This window comes from Gopherus flavomarginatus, chromosome 22 (assembly GCF_025201925.1).
Source record: "Gopherus flavomarginatus isolate rGopFla2 chromosome 22, rGopFla2.mat.asm, whole genome shotgun sequence".
In the NCBI taxonomy this organism is placed as follows: Eukaryota; Metazoa; Chordata; order Testudines; family Testudinidae; genus Gopherus; species Gopherus flavomarginatus.
The window spans coordinates 2,325,176-2,340,568 of NC_066638.1; the positions used below are offsets into that span (position 1 = coordinate 2,325,176).

At 47.3% G+C, this 15,393-nt stretch overlaps 1 protein-coding gene across 5 annotated transcripts in view; it reads left to right on the forward strand.

Annotated features, from left to right (window-relative positions):
- GRIK3 (glutamate ionotropic receptor kainate type subunit 3) overlaps positions 1-15,393 on the forward strand; it is a 224,901-nt gene that overhangs the window by 166,901 nt on the left and 42,607 nt on the right. For 4 of the 5 annotated variants that reach the window (XR_007770854.1, XM_050932089.1, XM_050932091.1 and 1 more), the window contains one exon: positions 175-378. Coding sequence is in view for 4 of the 5 variants with exons in the window: in XM_050932089.1 (XP_050788046.1) it covers positions 175-378 (204 nt within the window). In the remaining variant the exon portion in view is untranslated. Of the gene's footprint in view, positions 1-174; positions 379-10,763; positions 11,000-15,393 lie in introns of those variants that run through there. The other variant, XM_050932092.1, reaches the window with a different exon arrangement.

Below are 15,393 nucleotides of genomic sequence, written 5' to 3' on the forward strand. Positions count from 1 at the left end.
GTTAATTTATTCCGAACATGTCGCAGTGCCAACCTTGCCTGCATAATGCGTGTCACATTGCACAGGGTTACCTGCATGAACAGCCACCTGCTTTCATCGCTTTTCTGCTGGAAATGGGACTGGCAGCCTGCCCTTAACTGTGGCTCTTTGCTTTGCTCTCGCCCGTCTGCGCAGGAAGAGCCCTTCGTCATGTTTCGGAAGTCAGACACAGCCCTCTTCGGGAACGACCGCTTCGAAGGTTACTGCGTTGACCTTCTGACGGAGCTGTCCCACATCCTGGGCTTTACCTACGATATCCGCCTGGTGGAGGACGGGAAGTATGGAGCACAGGATGAGAAGGGGCAGTGGAACGGCATGATGAAGGAACTCATTGACCATGTGAGTAAGACACGTGTGTGTAAAGCTACCGGTAACTAGGGGATAAACCATGCTGCAGCCTGAAATGTGGGTCAGGACACCAGGAGTGGGTAGATGTGCCCTCTGCTCTGGCATTCCAGAGCTCCATATCTTCCCCGGTGTATACTGAATGTACTCTATAGTACAAATATTCTTGATTGTTGCCAGGGACCTCTTCCAGCTTTTCCACAGTCATTGAGAGAAGAAATAAATTAACCCACCAACAGATGTCTTCCTTTGCATCAGTGTAGGACCAGCCGGGTAACAATCTGGCTCTAAACCACCCCTTCTAACTCCAGCTGCCGGCACAGGGGGCATGTTGGGCGCATGCCCAGTGCCAGGGGCTTTGCCAGAGTGCAGCAATGCCCTGGACATCACTGACCAACATAATGACCCATGGGCTGTTTCTTGCCTCAGTGCTGCTGAAACTCCTGGTGGCTGTCAAGTCACATCTGGGGTGGAAGCATCCCTCAGCAGCTCCTGGGCTTGGGGGGTGGATGGAGACAGGCTGGGGTACAGAATAACAGAGATAACCAGCTGCCTTAGACTCTGTGCCCTCAGTCTTGCACAAAGCACAGCCCGAGCAGAGGCTCTTGGATACGCGTCATGCTATTAAATATAATCATTATACACGGCGGTCCAAGTCCCTCCCTTGAGTATGTACAGCAACCCCAGCTGGAGTCAAGGAGAGCTCTGTGGAGGTGTGGAAGAACAGAACAGGGTCCTGTCCTTCTCCCATTGAACTGAAGGGGAGCTGTGCACCAACATCAGTGGGAGAAGCGGTAAGCCCCCTATATGGGTAATAGGGTTCCCAGGAGATACTGTCACTTCTGGGTGATGCAGATCGGAACCTCAGCCTTACATTCACATACATTTCATCCTCCATGTCTAGTGTAAAGTTGTGTTTGAATGGGAGGTGAATTCTGGCCAAGCATATTTAAATGTGTGTCCTAGAAAATATGCTTGCCAAGGGGAGGGAGTCATAGGACTGGAAGGAACCCTTACAAGGTCCTCTGGTCCAACCTCCGCCCATGCTAAGGCAGGATTAAGTACACCTGCCTCAGCGAGCGGTCATGCAGCCTCTCCTGGTATTTAGTCACAGCTGAGTGGAGCCTGCCTTGCGACTGTATCTTGAGAGGCGTTCATTCGCTGGGTTTCTCTCTACACAGTCAGTGTCTGACATATTTGGCTACATCCCTTTTCCCTCCCTCTTTTTATTGTTACTTGGCCAAGCCCTTGATGACACCCTGACCTCAAGCCCCGGTGCCAAGAGTTCTTAAAGATGTGGTGGGGACTAGGCCACAACGCCTGGTGTCTTCAGTATCAGCTGCTTCTGAGAGGATGACATGGAGCTATTCCCTTCCCGAGTGCCTGTCCTCTGGGCTAACAAATGTACAGCAATCAACCAACTGGGCAGATGGTCCCTGGTGCAGGGGCAGTGTTTCACCAGCCTGGGATAGCGTGGACAAGCATGTTGCATGCTTAGCTCCATCATTTAACCATGCTGAGTCTGAAAGGGTGCAAAAAGCACAGTCCCAAAGAAGGCTAATCCCATTATGCAGAGACCTGCTTCATTAGGTGCCCCAGAGTGCCCCGGGCTGGTGGTGTGCAACAACACCGCCATCCTCCCCTGTTCCTGCCCTACAGCATGGGATCACTGACCCTGGCTTAGCAAGGACTCCTATTCAACAGAGCACATGTTTATCTGTGAGTGTTTGCTTCCATCCCATGGACTTCAATGGGACTCAGGCATGTGCCGAAAGTTAACACACCCTGAAGTGCTTTGCTGCATCAGAGCCTAATTGAGAAACAAACAGTGTATTTAAGCTCTGGTCCCTTTTCCAGCCCGTGGCTGAAAGATCCCAAGCAAATGATTTGCCCTTCGCTAAGCACTACATGCAACTGGCTGCGCTGACCATGCCACCAGCTATTAAGCAGAAAGGAGTCCGTTGAGCCTGCTTTAATCTTTGATTATACCTCCTAAACTTTCCTAGATGTTTTTTTCCACCCAGCATTCCTGTCACTCAGAAGCCGTGACAGTTGTCCTTGTGCTGCTGCCAGTAATTTGAAAGTCTTAGTTGATCACAGCTCTTGGAGAAAATCCTGTAATGCATGTTAACAGCTGTGATGCTGTAGTCATCAGTCTTAATACAAAGAGGCCTCTTCCATGCCTGTGATCAGGGTGATGGGGGGCTCTGCTACTGGGTGATTAATAATTGTGTAGGGGTGTGTGTGTGTGATTGCATGGTAATAGGGTGGGAAATTGTTAGATACAAGGCATGCTTTCTCTCACACAACTGTTTGCCAGGCCGCCCAGCAGTGCAGAAGAGAGAAAACAATCAAATTCCTCCTAAATCTTATTTTCCAAAGAAGACTTAATTATAGGCCCATTTGTAGACTTGAAATAAATCCCACTTCACTTTTTTGCAAGACTGGGGAAGCATTAACCTCAGTGTCCTGACCTGATTCCAGTTCAGCTATTTAACTTCACAGAGGGCATTTTTGATACTATTCTGCCTCACTTCCCATCCTAAACTCCTGTGTGTGGTTACCCTGCACTCTTACACCTTTCACAGCCTTCTGCGGGAAAGGCTCCAGGGAACTGTTCAGACACTGTCTGGGATTTGCAAAGAGGCAGCAAGGAGTTAAGTTTCCAACTCCCATTAAAGGGAGCAGCCAGCGCCCTCTGGAAAAACCCAGCTGGGCTCCATCACCCATTTTCCCTCCCGCTCCTCAGCAGTACATTCAGAAAACTGATGCAGTAAATAAACCCCTGTGGGGAACTACGTAAACAGATCACCTTATTTGGCTTGACTCAGGTGAACCTCACACTAAAGCTCAGTGCAGCTAAATGTGTGACCCAGAGCCATAGGACATCAGCATGATTTATTTTTATTATTTCACTGGCTGTTTCCTTCATTGCTGGTGAGCACAGAAGTATGATATCTCCTACTTCTCTGGCTTAGTGGCATGCTTATTTATTGGCAGCACTACCTTGTGTTTTCCCTGGCTCCTAGGTGAAGGAATGATCACTACTGCAACATTTAACAATAATATCTAGCACTTCTCTAGCAACCTAATCCCAGGGTCTCAAACTGCTCTACGAGCTTTCATGACAACACTTCTGCCAATCACCCCAGTGGCTACTGTCCTTAGTTTACAGACAAGGAAATTGAGGCATGAACACTTTGCTGATGGGCACGTGGTACATCAGTGGCAGAATCTGAACCCAGTCCAATGTCCCATCCACTGGAGCATGCTGCCACTCTCAGGACATCTCCTTCCCTTTCTGAGGCACACCTGGGTGGCGGGAGGAATTTTCCTCATAATTGCTTGTGATGCACCATGCCAGGGTCTGTATTAGCCGAATGGCGGGCACCCCAGCTCTCTGCCAGTATCCAGACTCAGTGAGGCAGGGGCTCCTGTTTCACGGGGTGGAGAGAGTTCTGCTTGCAACGCAACTGAGAGGAGCAGATAAGCCAAATCAGTGGAGCTCCTCAACATCCAGGCAAGCTGAATCAGTCCGGTACCCGCCCCATGAAACAATTGCTGTTTGGGGCCAGCCCTGTTGCATCTCCAGACCCTGTGGCGCTGCATTCTCACAGGAGCAGGCTTTCTTGTGAGATCCCAGGGACTCCAGACTGGGATTTCCCTGCCAGCAGCTTTTTCCAGGGAGTGTGTCAGCCGCAGCCCAGGAGCACAGCTGATGATGAGGGAAAGAATAAAAGCGACTCAATACCTGCAGTAAGGGTTGGGTTTGGACTGGGCTCTGTACATGGAGCAGGGCTGAGGGCAGATGTGTGCTGGGAGCGTTTGGTCTGAGTCCCATCCTTAGCTGAGACCCCTCGTTTTGGAATTAGTGTCTGGATGCAATGTTGGTTGGCACTTGAGATATACCACGGCAAAGGGTCTCCGCCTCCCCCCGCCCCCAGGAGACAGAAACTGTTGAACTCTCCCTCCTCCAAAAAGAGGATGATCGCACACCCCTGAAACCTGTTACATTCGCTGGTTGAGAATCCCTAGGTGCTCTTGATAGACAGGCAGACCAGTGGGTAGGTTCTGAGTTCTCACCGGGCCTAGCACAATAGGGTCCCTGGGTGGAGTTCCTGGGCGCTTTGGTAAGACAAACAACATTGGGATAAATGCGTGATCGGTAGCTACAGGGGTCTGTATTTGCTTCGCGAGAGGGGTATATGTTGTGCTAGATAGGACGTTCCTCTCTTTTTCTAGCTAATCCTCCACCCCACCATTAGCATTCCCAGCAGACTCCACACAGAGCATTCCCTTCCATTTTTATGTGGAGCCTAAAACATTTGCAGAGAGCTTTGTGTGCTTGGTGTACCCCAGGTAACACAGCCACCTGGGAGACTTCTGAAGCAAAAGATGCTTTGGAATATAGAACGTCATTATGGCTTTGTTGCCCCTGGATCTGAGGGGGAAACGTGGGAAAGGAAAGCAAAGGGTCCAGAATCCTGCAAGCTTTACTCCTCTGAGTGACGCTTCGCGATTTCATTGGGGTGAATAAGTGCGACTCCGAGTGAGAGCTGCCAAACATCTGCTACAGAAGAATCCTGTACAGTATCACAGCTCTGTCTAGCATGTGTAACAAACAGGCAGTTGTGAATGATTAGGCTCTTCTCTAGTCTTGAATCCCAGAGGCATTACCTGCTCCTAATGATCTGCTCTCATGCTTTATGGAGTGACCCTTCAGTGGAACAGAGGGTGAGAGCAGGTGTGCTGGGGACAATTTAATTTATTTATAAATTCAGCTTATTTTCTAAAATCATCTGACTCGCAGAAGGGGGGTAAAAACCACATCACCAACCAGAGCAGCTGCGTTCTTTCTTCCACTGCCATTTAAAGGAGCCCATTAAACACTAGTGCATTTCCAGTGGCAGCTTTACTGAGTCCCAAAGCAGCCAGAAAGGCAAATTGTCTGAGACCTCAGCTCATGGCCAGAGGTCCCTCAACTTCCTATTGAGAAGCGTTGCTTCCAGTGCGTGCTGTGATCCCAGCAGCCAGCCGGACAGCGGAGGAAATCTTGTGTTTTTGTGATGCTCTTATTCCCAGAATTGGGTCTCTAGGAGAAGCAATGATGACAAAGGGGTCTAGCTTCTCACAGTGCGGGGAGCGAGACAAGCAGCCCTGTTGTTTTGGCATCACAGCTATTTTGCATCTCTTTCAAGTGATTCAGCCTCCTAGAGTGCCTCTGAAGTTCCTGGCGCCAATCTGAAATCATTGCCGAAGCAAAATAACGTGTGTAGCCGTTGCGATACTCTTGTAGCTTATGTGAGGGGAATGTAGTTGCTGGGTGACTCACATTAGTAAATTAGCTTCTCTGTGAATAGCTAATAGGCTATTGCCTTGTTGTTAATCACAGGATTGGGAGTCGAGATCTGGGTTCTGTTCCTGGATCTGCCTCAGACTCCCTGGGTGACCTTGTTCATATGGTTTGTGCTTCAGTTCCCCCATCTGTAAAATGGAGATGGTACTAATTACCTGCTTCACACAAGTGCTGCAAGGCTTAATTTTTGTAAAGTGCTTACAGTGCCTCAGTGGAAAGCACTGGCGAGGTGAAAAGTAGAGCAGGGGCATGTCAAGGTAGCTGCAGTAGGGAATGTGTCCTCACTACTTACCAGGCAAGAAGCAAGCTCTTGGATTCAAATCTTGCCTTCATATTTGTGCTCCTCATGAAGTCTGCAGAGCACAAAATGTGACCCTGGCTGGTTATGATGGTTTCCTATGTGGCTAGTGCTGTGGGAAATTACAGTAGCCTCCGTATGCTGGGCGGGCTACATTTCAGAGTCCTCATTTTGCTAGAGAAACTAAAATCCTGTTTTGTTTCAGCTGGCAAGATGAGTTAACCCCTTAAATACAAAAAACCTGCAAAAAGACATGACACTGTCTTGGTTTTCTAACTGTGCCCAGCTCCTCGCGCTTTTATGCAATTATTTTCGTCTGTGCCTCCTAAATCAAGGTGCCTAGCTCTGTAGGCTTTTCCTCTTTGCATGTTCTGCATGATTCCCTAATGGAACTGACTGGTACCTCAGTCTCTGAAATGCAACACACACGGCTGAGCAGGTGTTCTGAGGCTTTTTTTTTAATGCTACACACGTTGCAGGAGAAGGTCAGGCCGTGGGGCAGGAGATAATGGAGCCTGGATAATGAAACATAATTTGAATATGTAGCATATTGAGATACAGAACTAAGGGTCACTTGAAAACACCCATAACTAAAAAGTGGTTTGACAAATTGTCTTCAGCCTTTCTCAGGCAAAATTCTAGTGGTCCCTTGGAAAAACTATTCACAGAAACAATCTGAAAATAGTTTTCCTTCTGCAAGGATCCAAGAGATGGGGTAACGTGGCTCATAATTAGTACTCCGTATTAGCTCTATCTGTTTATATACCTACCATAAAGATTGACTGGCTTTCCTGTGAGGAAGGAGGAATGTTGCCCTGGGGACAGACAGCTTACTGACGCTGTATTTCACAACGGAAGAGTTGTTTGCCTCCAAGTTCGGGATATGCTCTGCTTAACATTCACATGGAAATATTGTGACTTGAAGCACACTGGGAGAGGTTCTGCTCTCACTTACAGTGGAGTAAATCCAGAGTGAATCCACTGAAGTCAGTACAGAGAACAAGGAAAGAGACCATCCTTGACTTTCTACACTAGGTATTGACACACATCAGCCATTCACACTCAGAATGGCAGGACAAGGCATAGACCATGGGCACTCAACAAGGCAAAAAGTGTTCTTGGTCTTCTCAGCAGGATCCTTCTGGTTACTGATCTGAAAGACTTTGTCTACATTAGAGTATTGAACCAGACTGAGCACCAGAAGCTGAACCATGCTGAACTGGTTTAAGGACCATTGCACATTTGCACTAGCACTATTCTAAGTGCATTGGGCTTCAGTGCCTGCTATGCGTAACCCAGGATTTGCAGTGCAGATCTGAGAAGCTGAGTATTCTGGGAGGTTTTGCAAGGGACAGCAGTAATGGGAAAATTAGTTTGAACCATTTCAGCCAGAGTGTATCCAAATTGGCACTAAACTACTTCAGAGTAATTTAGCTCTAAAAATTCATAGTCTGCTTGGTTGGCACACTGTAATCTGCTGGAGTACTTTTGTCCGTGCACAAAATATTATAGATGTGTAAGGGGACCAATGGATCTTAGCACAGAACACTTCTGTAGTGCAGACAAGGTCTAAACATCCCTTAACAAGTAAGCGAACAGAGACAGTTGAAGAGAGAATTGGCCAAGAGAAGAGACACCACCTCTCAGCTAAACCACATCATATCCTTGTTCTGGAAGATATTAAAGGGCTGTAATGAATTTTTCTGCTCTGATCAGTCCAAGGTCAGATTGAAACGCCAAGCCATGCAAAGTGTAGGGAGGGTAAAGATACATGATTTGGAAGCACAATATAAACTCACTGTGATTTTTGGACCTCCATACCAAAATAATTCTGAGTTTTCTATTAAAAGTGAAAATTAACATAAGGGGTTAAACCTTGCCCCCAGTTCCACTGCATAATCTGGTCCTAAAGGCTTCTCAAAAGCTGAGGCCCTCCAGAAAACCAAATCCATCCAAACTGCATCCGACGAAGTGGGTACTCACCCATGAAAGCTCATGCTCCAGTACGTCTGTTAGTTTATAAGATGCCACAGGACTCCTTGCTGCAAATCCATCCAGTGGCAGAAGTCACTGAGCAGCAACTAGTCATCTCTAATTTTCAATCCTCAGAGAAAGACATTCCTGACAATGCAAAGAGCCTTATTTCTGCTCCTGTGTACCCCATGCTGCTGGCTATGCACATTAGAGCGAGCTCTGTGCATGATGAGCAGGCGTGGGGTGTGATTACGGCCTGGAATTCCGTGATGCCGTCAGTCTGGTGTGGAGTCATTTTGAGAAATCCCAGCCAAAGCATAACAAGCTCCAAAGGCTGGAAGCTGAAGATAGGCAAATTCAGACTGGAAACATGGCAGACGTTTTTCACAAGGTGGATAATTAACTATTGGAACAACTCCCTAAGGGTTATGGTAGATTCACCATCATTAGGTGTTTTAAAGTCAAGATTGGTTGTTTTTCTAAAAGATCTGCTCTAATTCAGGGACAGTCTCCCCTGGCTATGCAGGAGGTCAGACTAGATCAGTGATTCTCAAACTTCTGTACTGGTCACCCCTTTCACACAGCAAGCCTCTGAGTGCGACCCCCCCACCTTATAAGTTAAAAAAACACACTTTTTTATATATCTAACACTATTATATATGCTGGAGGCAAAGTGGGCTTTGGAGTGGAGGCTGACAGCTCACGATCCCCTATGTAATAACCGCGTGACCCCTAGTTTGAGAACCCCGGTCTAGATGGTCACAATGGTCTCTTCTGGCTTTAGAATCTATGAATATGGAATAGACTGTACGAAGCTACATTTCTGTCTACTGGAATGTGGGAGGAGTCCTAGCCATCCCAGATTTTAACCTGTGCCTCACATTTCCCTGTGTTTGTGTCTGGGACCCTGCATTAGCAAATCCCTACAAGCTAAAGGAAACTTTGCTGTGCTGTAATGCAGGAAAGGGGATTTTGCTGGATCATGGCTGGATTGTGGGGTACAGGGAAGAGCCAAGAGCAGCTGAGACTTACGTGTTCCCTAAACACGATTTTGTTAAACAGGATTGATAGAAATCTGCTATGTTAAATGTTATAGATTCTTTCAGTGTTCCTGAAGCGTTAGGACCCCAGCTCCTACTCTGCACCTCTTTTGCAAGTGTAATGGGAAGAGTATTACATCTCACTTTATAAAATATGGTTTTGAAGTGTGACTAAAATCTGACTGGACTTTTTAGACACACTGTTGACAAGTGCAAATAATAATTTTTAAAGTGCTGTGAAAGTTTCAGATAAAGGGGGTATATAAATATGCAAACATTAATTAGCATCCCTGCAAGGTACTTTTAATGGAAACTTTAAATGACTTGCCCAAAGTTACAAAGCAAGTGTGCTGCAGAGCCAGAAAATGGACATAGGAATCCTGACTCCCACTCTCATTCTCTGCACTAGACAAAATTTCCTCTTGGTTCTTATTAGGCAATGCTAATGCCTTTTTTCCACCACTGACTTTATCATTATCTTGGAAAGTATGAGAACCTCAAGGCAGAGGGCACTGCCTGACCAAGGCTCTGAGGCCCTGTGGTAATACAAATAAATAATAATAATATGAGCTGATATGGGAGACCTTGTTAGCCTTGATTAATTCATACAGATAGGGTCAGTTAAACCTGGTACAATGCCTTTAGTAATAGGATCATAACCATTCATAATTTATTTCAGCAATCCACTCATTAATCTGCTCCACAGCGTGCAGAAAGTGGTGCAATGCTTTGGAATATTGTAACTTCATGCCTTTGATACCCCCACCAAAAAACAAAAATGCAATAATCTGATGTGCTAATTTGCCAACTCACTGAAGTGTCTTTCATGCTGATTTCACTTCAGGGACCTCCTGGAACAGACCCTATAAAACAGAACAACACAATAATTAATGACATAATCCCATTAGAGTGACGATGGGAGAGTGCTGGAGATGGGTAGGAGGCAGGAAACATGAAGATAAGTGGCAACTCTCCCCTAATGATGCAGACTTGACCCTCTAGGCTGAATAAAGAACAGAGCATGTCAGGCACTACTTGGAGAGCATCTTTTCTTGGCTGTTCCTTTCACAGCATTAATTCTCCTGGTGAGATCTGAGTTTTGCTGTCTAGGGTGTGGACATGTCCTGCTGCCTCCCTCTAGCTCCCATAGTTCCCTCGGAAGGAGCAAGAGACACTAAGTCTGTGTGGCTGCACTGGCCCAGTTTGGCTCTGTGTGATACTGGCACTGCAGGCACCATTCGAATGGAAGACCGGCCTTAGCACCCCCTCTCCCGGCACACAGTAGCTCTGGGTTTCTGCACCATCCAGGCTGCCTCACTGCATGATTGACAGAGATGGCCCCACAATGAAGGGAAAATATTCCATTGGATCATTTGGAAATCCCAAATCCGTTGCATGAGATTAACTGAGCAACACTCTTCCTACTAAGTAGTCCCATGGCCTGGCAGGCCTTAAACTAAGCCCTTGAGCCCAAGGGAAGAGGCGTTTGGAAGACTTATAGAAGGCAAGCAAAGCATAGCTGCTGGTCTCTGGGAGGTTTTAGCTGCAGCACTGCTGGCTCTTTGAATCCTCCTTTCTAGCAGGCCTGAGTTGGTGGGTGCTTGTCTTGGAGTGATTTATCAGTATTACCCAAACCCCATTTAAAGCCATTATTTATTTTATCTGTGGGTCGTTACATTTTATAGAACTGTTTATGTAAAACATTAAACAGGGAAACTGTTTGAGTGCAACCAGATGGGGCCTGTCTTCAGCAGAGAAGCATCCACAAATCACGCACAGAAGGAACAGCAGTTGATTGGCACCAGGGGAGACCCTGAGGTTAGGAGTCCGTGCTCACTGAAAGCTGATCAGGTGAAGGCTTCTGAGACCTGGGCTTGGATTGGCCCAGCTTCATCTCAGACATCCACCTCTTTCTCAGTGAAGCGGGCACATCAAGGGAGAAGCATGAGTCAGGTAAGACCATAGGATCCTGTGAGGTGCTGAGCACACAAGGTAACGTTCACCCCGGGTAGAAGACATGGGGCGCACGGGTCTTGTGCTGCTGTCCTGGTGCAGCTCCTAAGTGGTGCACAGGGCTTCAGTAGGACGTTAGTGGTGCCTAGGCCTGGCAAGGCTGACATGGGACTTGTGTGCCCCGCTCCTCCGAACAGGACAAATTGTCTCCTTCCTGAGACATGAGGCTGAAATGTTATGATGATTGTTTAGTGTCTTGAATGACTGAGACTGATGGGAGATGCTGTTATCTTAGGAATGTCTGAGGCAGAGACGGGATTCAGCCAGTGTGGTTTTGGGGAAGAGCGCATGGGAGAAGCCACGTCCTGTCTGAGCATTGTGAAATGTAGCCAAGGAGAAGGGAGATGTTAGTCATGTTGCTTAATGCAGTGATGGAAGATGCCCAGATACTATGCTACTGAGCACAGTACAGGGAGTAGAATAGACCCAGGTAATTCAGGGAAGGGAGGAGCGGGAGGACTGTAACTGAGGAAATTAGCTCCTCTAGGGCTGCAGCCAGAGCCCGTGATGCTCAGAAGGGGTTAGGACACTTGCTGCAGTAAATGTGTAATGAAGGAATGTGCATGAGCCCTGCTCCCATCATGTAATTATAGATACATCTGGGCTTTATACACATTGTGCCATTTCCCCAGCAGTCTGCAGTGCAACGGTGCAAACTCCAGAGTGTGACAGAGCTCTGGCTGTTTACTTAATTGTCTCTTGTTGTTTTTTTTGGAGCTATGTGAAATCACGGATCCAGACAGAACTGTCCATAGGTGATAAAGGCTTAGTCTGAAAACCTTTGTAAAATTGGCTTGGTTCTAGTCTGGCCTTAAGCACAAGTAGGAAAAGCAACAGCAGCCTGAGCGACTCGTGGCATGACCCTACTTTCCATCTCCCAGAGGTGGGTCTGTAGCGAACAGCCTACAGCTGTGAGGTGCAAATTGTACATCCTGTCCTGCTAGGTTTGCTGTGATCTTCAGCCCTCCTAACAACAAAAAGCATGGTCTTTGTGAAAGGTGTTCGGTGGCCTTGAGACCATTTCCAAGCTGACATGACTCTCATCACATTAAAGCACCACCACAGCTGCTACTAACTGCACCCCATGGTTGGCAGCTTCAGCAGGGAAGCCATGAATGGATTGGTCCCTGGGGACTGAACTTGGTCTCAAACCGTGAGCAAAGCTCGTTTTGGGAAGGTTTGGGATGCACTGATGGTGCAGGGATGGACACTTTCAGTGCCGTGGTTTTATGGATAAACAGAAAACCTTATGGCTGTCAAATCCACCTCCTTTCGTCAGCAATGCGCATGCTCTCGCTCTCGCTCTCTCTCTTTCTCCAGACACCAACGACAACTAATGCAATTAAACCCACATTATGGATTCGTTATCCATAACATTTCATTTAAAAATTCAAGCTGTCTGACAACTGCATCGTGAACTCTCTTGTTGCTAGAGTGTGGGGCACGGCATTATTAGGACATAAAAGCAGCAGAAAAGTGGGTTATTCTTGAAATTTTGCACACACACATACAAAAAAATAAAACTTCTCTTGTGCTGAAAATAAGTGCCAAATTGGTGTGAAATTTCATGTGGGAAATAGAACGGCATGAAAAACAAGAGGGTTTCTAATGGAAATTCCTGCTGACCGATAAGTGTAGTGGAGACATAATATCTGTCTGCAGGGACAATTTATAACAGTTGATTTAACACTTTCACAATAAATGGATGTTTATTGACAGTAAATTCTGGTGGAATTACATATTATGACCATGTGGCCACGTTCTGATTAATGCTTTTGCGCGGAGTGCCAGGGGGCTGTTTATTTCAAGTGCCTGTTAGCTGGGAATTCATTCGGAAGCCATTGCCTCAGGAATGGAAAGAACCCATTTGTTTGGTCCCGAGATGTACTTCATATTTATTTCTACACTGCAGGGATTCAGCATTAAGGAGAAGGCATAAAATAGGAGGAAACGCTGTGCTTCCAGCTGGCTGACCATGCTTCTGCCTTTTGTGCGGGTTGGAGCGTCATTAATTAGGTGGATTCATCTTTTTAAATCCAGTGAACACAATGGAAAGGCAACATGGCCCTGTGGATGGGGCTATGGACTGCAGACTTAGGTTCTATTCCTGCTGCTAGCACCACGTTGCTGTGGGACTTTATGCAAGGCTCTTCCCCTCTCTGAGCCTCTGGTTCCCTTGTCCGTAAAGCCTAGTTAGATTGTAAAGTCTCCAGGGTAGGGACAGTCTCTTTCTATGAGTGTATACAGCACCTAGCACCATATGGCCCTCATCTCAGGTGGGGATCTTGGCTGTACTGCCCTAGAAACAATGAGAGCGCTCTGTAGAACAGGCCATGTCCATTAAGGAAAGAGAAGCAGGAAGCCATTGCAGTAGCAAGAAGCCCGGCAGGATGTGATGATGCTCATTTCCCATGTACAGCACATAGCTGAGTTCCTCCCTGGCTGTGTTTGCTTCACCACTGAGGTTAAATAAGTTCACTGGCCAAACACGACGTCTAAATGAAGCTGTAAGAACAGCCATTAAGAGCCAGAGGGGTCAGAGTGTCACATGATGTCAGGGAGTGGGAAGCGTTGAGGGCGGCTCGGGTCACAACCTTGCCGTTATTCAAACATTAGTTCGCGCACTGAGAGATTAGACAAGCAGAATGAGCAGTCGCTCACAGAGGGCTCTGCGCTGGGCAGTCAGTCAGGGGAGTGGAGTGCTCAAAGGCATCATGACTCCTGGCCGGCTCGGTAGGCTGCAGCCCTGCGTATCATCTCTCAGTTCTTTGGTGGCCTCTGTGAAATGAGCTGGTTGTCTTAGTCCTGTTCATAACGGGCCTCCTGTGAGATCAGCCCAATCAGGGGGTCCCAACCCTCCACTTTTCCCTCAGGCTGGTTCCCCAAGGTCAGAGATAAATCTCATTGGCAGGGAGGAGCACAGGGGTGAGTAACTTATGCAGCTACTGCCCAGGCTGTGAGCCTTGATGCTTTGGTGCTCACTAAATAATAGAAGAAGATGCAGTCTCTGGCCCAGGGAATTTATGGTATGAATCAGCCCCAGGCACTTAATGCACTGGCAACAGGTGCAGTCTTGGAGTAGGACAGGTGTCTTCAGGGGCGCATTGCCCCCATGAAAGAAGCAGGAAGGAGGATGGTGCCAAGCAGACAGGACAGCATGGAGGAACAGACAGGAGAGGAAGGAGGCAACAGAGGGAGCCTTTGGGCAGCATAGACAGCGAGAGAGTGTGAGAGGAAGCTAGGTTGGAGATGTAGGCAGGGCACAGATGGGGAAGGCACAAATCAAGCTTGCCATGGGAGGGGAGAAGAAGCCAGTGATGGAGCCAGGCAAGAGAAGTGACCGGGTCAGAGCAGCGGGAGAGGATGAAGCATTGTAGTGGCTGTGTTTTATGTGTCCTTGGTAGGAAGAATCGAGAGCTGCATTGTCTGGCATTGTCCGTCAGGCACCAAAAGAACAATTAATTCATTAAATAAAATATGCATTATTTACCTGTCTCTCAACCAAGGCACACATAATTAGTTTATGCAAATACCTAGCTCCAGATGGTGAAATAATCATGGAAGTGTTCTATTTTCCTGAATAAATATGTATCTTGGGGCCCTGTTTGCCAGACAGGCTGTGAATGGCTGCTCCATGCCTCAGCTGTGGACTAATGAGCATTACCTACACTGACCCTTGCGAAGGGACAGTGGCTGTTTGGGAGCTGCTCTGACCCCATTCCCTTGCACAGCTGAGAGACCTGCATGGGGCCAAAGGTTTTTAGTAGGAGTCGAACATCTCTGCTCAGTTTGGTTCTCCATCCACTTTCACTGGTATAAACCAGGATTAACTCCGCTGAGCTCACAGTGGGGTAAAATCTGGGTAAGGGAGAGCAGACTCACGCCCCTTTAAATACTGTGGGGGAAGTTTCCTTATTTAGCATTCAGTTTGCTGGACAAAGTTCTGCTTTTGGCTCCGATTCAGCAAGGCACTTAGGTATCTGCTTAACTTTAAGCAGATGCGTAAGTCCCCAATGAGGCACGAGCCTGTGTTGAAGTGGTTTTGCTGAGTCAAAGCTCCTGCGCAGCTGGGACTTGCAGTAATTCTGTGGCTATACTAAAAAGCCTTTTTGCTGTTCAGCAATGCAAAATTCTGGGATGAGTGGATGAAACATTCAGAGGCTGTAAGTGACGTCCTAGTTTGTCATGCCAGAACGCGGCAATGAAAGCTTTGCCCCTGCTAAGCAAATCCTTAACTAGAAGCCACCTTCCAGAAAATCTGCATTGATGAGAAAGGATCTCAAAGTGTAGTTCTATACTACGGTTACCAGCATTACCAACTAGCATTT